Source organism: Somniosus microcephalus, unplaced genomic scaffold, assembly GCF_052327205.1.
Source record: "Somniosus microcephalus isolate GS21.2 unplaced genomic scaffold, FLI_Smic_1.0 scaffold4, whole genome shotgun sequence".
In the NCBI taxonomy this organism is placed as follows: domain Eukaryota; kingdom Metazoa; phylum Chordata; class Chondrichthyes; order Squaliformes; family Somniosidae; genus Somniosus; species Somniosus microcephalus.
The window spans coordinates 958,268-961,886 of NW_028225191.1; the positions used below are offsets into that span (position 1 = coordinate 958,268).

Below are 3,619 nucleotides of genomic sequence, written 5' to 3' on the forward strand. Positions count from 1 at the left end.
CTTGAACCGCTGCAGTCCGTGTGGTGAAGGTACTCCCACAATGCTGTTGTGTAAGGAGTTCCAGGATTTTCACCCAGTGATGATGCAGCAACAGCGATATATGTCCAAGTCAGGATGGTGTGTGACTGGGAGAACTTGGAGGTGATGGTGCTCCCATGCACCTTCTGCATTTCTCCTCCTAGGTGCTGGAGGTTGCGGGTTTTGGAGGTTTTGTCAAAGTTCTGGTCGAGTTGCAGATGTATAAAGTCCATCTCCTTCGCCCCCTCCCACTCCCACCTCTCTCTCTCTCTCTCCTCCCATAGAGACCAGAGGCCCAGACCAGGTGGCAGATTCCCTTCACTGAAGGACATTAGTGAACCAGTGGGATTTTATGACAATCCGGCAGCTTTCATGGTCACTTTTTTTCTAGTGCCGGCCCCACAAACAACCAGATTCATTGAGCTCAATTTCACAACCTGCCTCTTTAGTGGGTTCTCTCTCACGCTCCATTTTAAATTCATTTTACAGGGTATTAGAAGGGGAGGATTTGCAGACAGGAAACTCAAACCAAACATCACGTCAAGATCTGACAGTCACTCGATTCATCAGGAACTGAATATCATCGGCCTTTGAATATGGAAGCAAAAAGCACCGTTCACATCGGGGAGAGGCCGTTCACCTGCTCCGAGTGTGGGAAGGGATTCACTAATTCATCCCGCCTGCTGAGACACCAGCGAGTTCACACTGATGAGAGACCTTTTAACTGCTCGGACTGTGAGAAGTGCTTTAAAAGTTCCGGGGCACTGATACACCATCAACGTGTTCACACTGGGGAGAGACCGTTCAGGTGCTCGCACTGCGGGACTGGGTTTGGGCAGTCATCTGACCTCACTGTACACCAGCGAGTTCACACTGGGGAGAGGCCGTTCACCTGCTCCGTGTGTGGGAAGGGATTCACTCGCTCATCCCACCTGCTGACACACCAGCGAGTTCACACTGGGGAGAGGCCATTCACCTGCTCCGTGTGTGGGAAGGGATTCGCTCGTTCATCCACCCTGCTGATACACCAGCGAGTTCACACTGATGAGAGACCTTTTAAATGCTCGGACTGTGGGAAGTGCTATAAAGTGTCCGGGGAACTGATACGCCATCAACGTGTTCACACTGATGAGAGACCGTTCAGGTGCTCTCACTGCGGGACTGGGTTCAGGCGATCATCTGACCTCACTGTACACCTGTGCACTCACACTGGGGAGAGGCCGTTCACCTGCTCTCACTGCGGGACTGGGTTTAGGCAGTCATCTGAGCTCACTATACACCAGCGCACTCACACTGGGGAGCGGCCGTTCACCTGCTCCGTGTGTGGGAAGGGATTCACTTGCTCATCCCACCTGCTGACACACCAGCGCACTCACACTGTGGAGAGGCCGTTCACCTGCTCTGAGTGTGGGAAGGGATTCACTGAGTCATCCCACCTGCTGACACACCAGCGAGTTCACACTGGGGAGAGGCCGTTCACCTGCCCTGAGTGTGGGAAGGGATTCACTCAGTCATCCCACCTGCTGAGACACCAGCGAGTTCACACTGGGGAGAGGCCGTTCACCTGCCCTGAGTGTGGGAAGGGATTCACTCAGTCATCCAACCTACTGACACACCAGCGAGTTCACAAGTGACTGCAGGGATTGGATTCTGTTGTTGCTGCTGTTAATCACATCCAGGACTGAACCATGTTCATTCTGACAGGTGGGGATTGTTTCTGCTGATGTTAATAAGTCCGGGAACTGGGCTGGAGTTTAATATTCTGGATAGATGTCAAATAAATCAGCTTTGTGTTAAACACATTGTTGCAGATTTTCTTCTTTCCCACCTCAGTGTTTAGCATCACCTGGCTGGAGCTCAGAAAGGACAATCTGGGGGAGGATCATACGGTGGGAACAGAACTCCAGCCTGGACACAGTCCTTCAGGGCCACACTGAGAGGGGCAAACGGCACTTTGGTCTTTCTCGTCTCTCTTCACTGACAGCAAAGTTGCCGTGCGGGTTAATCTCGAGGCGTGTGAGAAATGTGTCCCAGCTGCTCTCTGCCATGGTTTAGAGCTCCTAGACACGGAACTGGAGGCTCCTTTACGAATGTAGCCCAGTGCTTTTTATTTAATGGCCTTATTAACCTGTGTTGCTACTTTTAGTGATTTGTGTATCTGTATCCCTGGATCCCTCTGCTCCTCCAGCCCATTTAGACTATTAGGGGGAAATTCGGTGGCGCCCCCTTTGGGTCGCTAACGTCACCGGGGCTAATTTTAGCGCCCTGAAAAAGTTAGCGCCCCTGCGCATTAAATTCAGTGGTAGCGCCCCAGGCAGGAGGCGGGGTGGTAATGGAAGCGCGCCCTTCCCTCTTGAGGTGCTACCAGTGAATTTCACGGTGCTTTGTGTAACGTCGCCATACCCGTCGGCACATAGCACCGTGTCATAGCAGACCTCCCTCCCTGATTAAAGGGGAGGGGCATGGCACTGCGCACACCGGGGCCCTGCTGGGCCACTGGGGAACGGGGTGTTGGATCAAGAGTAGCGCCGGGCTGAGAGATCGTGGCCGGCACCCCGAAGAATAAAGGGGAAACATAGAAGATAGGAGCAGGAGTAGGCCATTCGGCCCTTCGCGCCTGCTCCGCCATTCAATGAGATCATGGCTGATCATCCAAATTCAGTACCCTGTCCCTGCCTTCTCCCCATATCCCTTGATCCCTTTAGCCTTAAGAAATATATCCAACTCTTTTTGAATATATTTAATGAACTGGCCTCCACCGCCCTCTGTGGCAGAGAATTCCACAGGTTCACCACTCTCTGGGTGAAGAAATTCCTCCGGATTTCAGTCCTAAATGGCTTACCCCTTATCCTTAGACTATGACCCCTGGTTCTGGACTCCCCGGCCATCATAAAAATCCTTCCTGCATCTAGTCTGTCCAGACCTGACAGAATTTTATAAGTTTCGATGAGATCCCCTCTCAATCTTCTAAACTACAGTGAGTATAATCCCAATCGACACAATCTCTCCTCATACGTCATTCCTGCCATCCCAGGTATCAGCCTGGTGAATCTTCGCTGCACTCCTTCCATGGCAAGAACGTCCTTCCTCAGGTAAGGCGACCAAAACTGCACACAATACTCAAGGTGCGGTCTCACCAAGGCCCTGTACAACTGTAGCAAGACATCCTTATTCCTGTACTCCAACCCTCTTGCTACGAAGGCCAACATACCATTTGCCTTCTTAACTGCCTGCTGCACCTGCATGCTTACCTTCAGCGACTGGTGCACAAGAACACCCAGGTCTCTTTGCACTTCCCCTTCTCCCAATCTATTGCCATTCAAATAATAATCTGCCTTCCTGTTTTTGCCACCAAAGTGGATAACCTCACATTTATCCACATTATAGTGCATTTGCCATGTTTCTGCCCAATCACCCAATCTGTCCAAATCGTACTGGAGTTTCACGACATCCTCCTCACAGCTTACCCTCCCACTCAGCTTTGTGTCATCTGCAAATTTGGAGATATTACATCCAATTCCCCCATCCAGATCATTAATACATATTGTGAATAGCTGGGGTCCTAGGACCGATCCTTGCGGCACCCCACTAGTCACTGCCT

At 51.4% G+C, this 3,619-nt stretch overlaps 1 protein-coding gene across 1 annotated transcript; it reads left to right on the forward strand.

The window, feature by feature from the left end:
- The first annotated feature begins 339 nt into the window (after positions 1-339).
- On the forward strand, positions 340-1,816 carry LOC147084034 (uncharacterized). The gene has a single exon (XM_085979922.1). The coding sequence runs from the start codon at positions 615-617 to the stop codon at positions 1,650-1,652; it is 1,038 nt and encodes a 345-aa protein (XP_085836048.1). The 5' UTR covers positions 340-614; the 3' UTR covers positions 1,653-1,816.
- The last annotated feature ends 1,803 nt before the right edge of the window (positions 1,817-3,619 follow it).

What these genes read in the sequence shown, in the direction of transcription:
- LOC147084034 (XM_085979922.1), top strand. Translation starts at nt 615, where the DNA reads ATGGAAGCAAAAAGCACCGTTCACATCGGGGAGAGGCCGTTCACCTGC.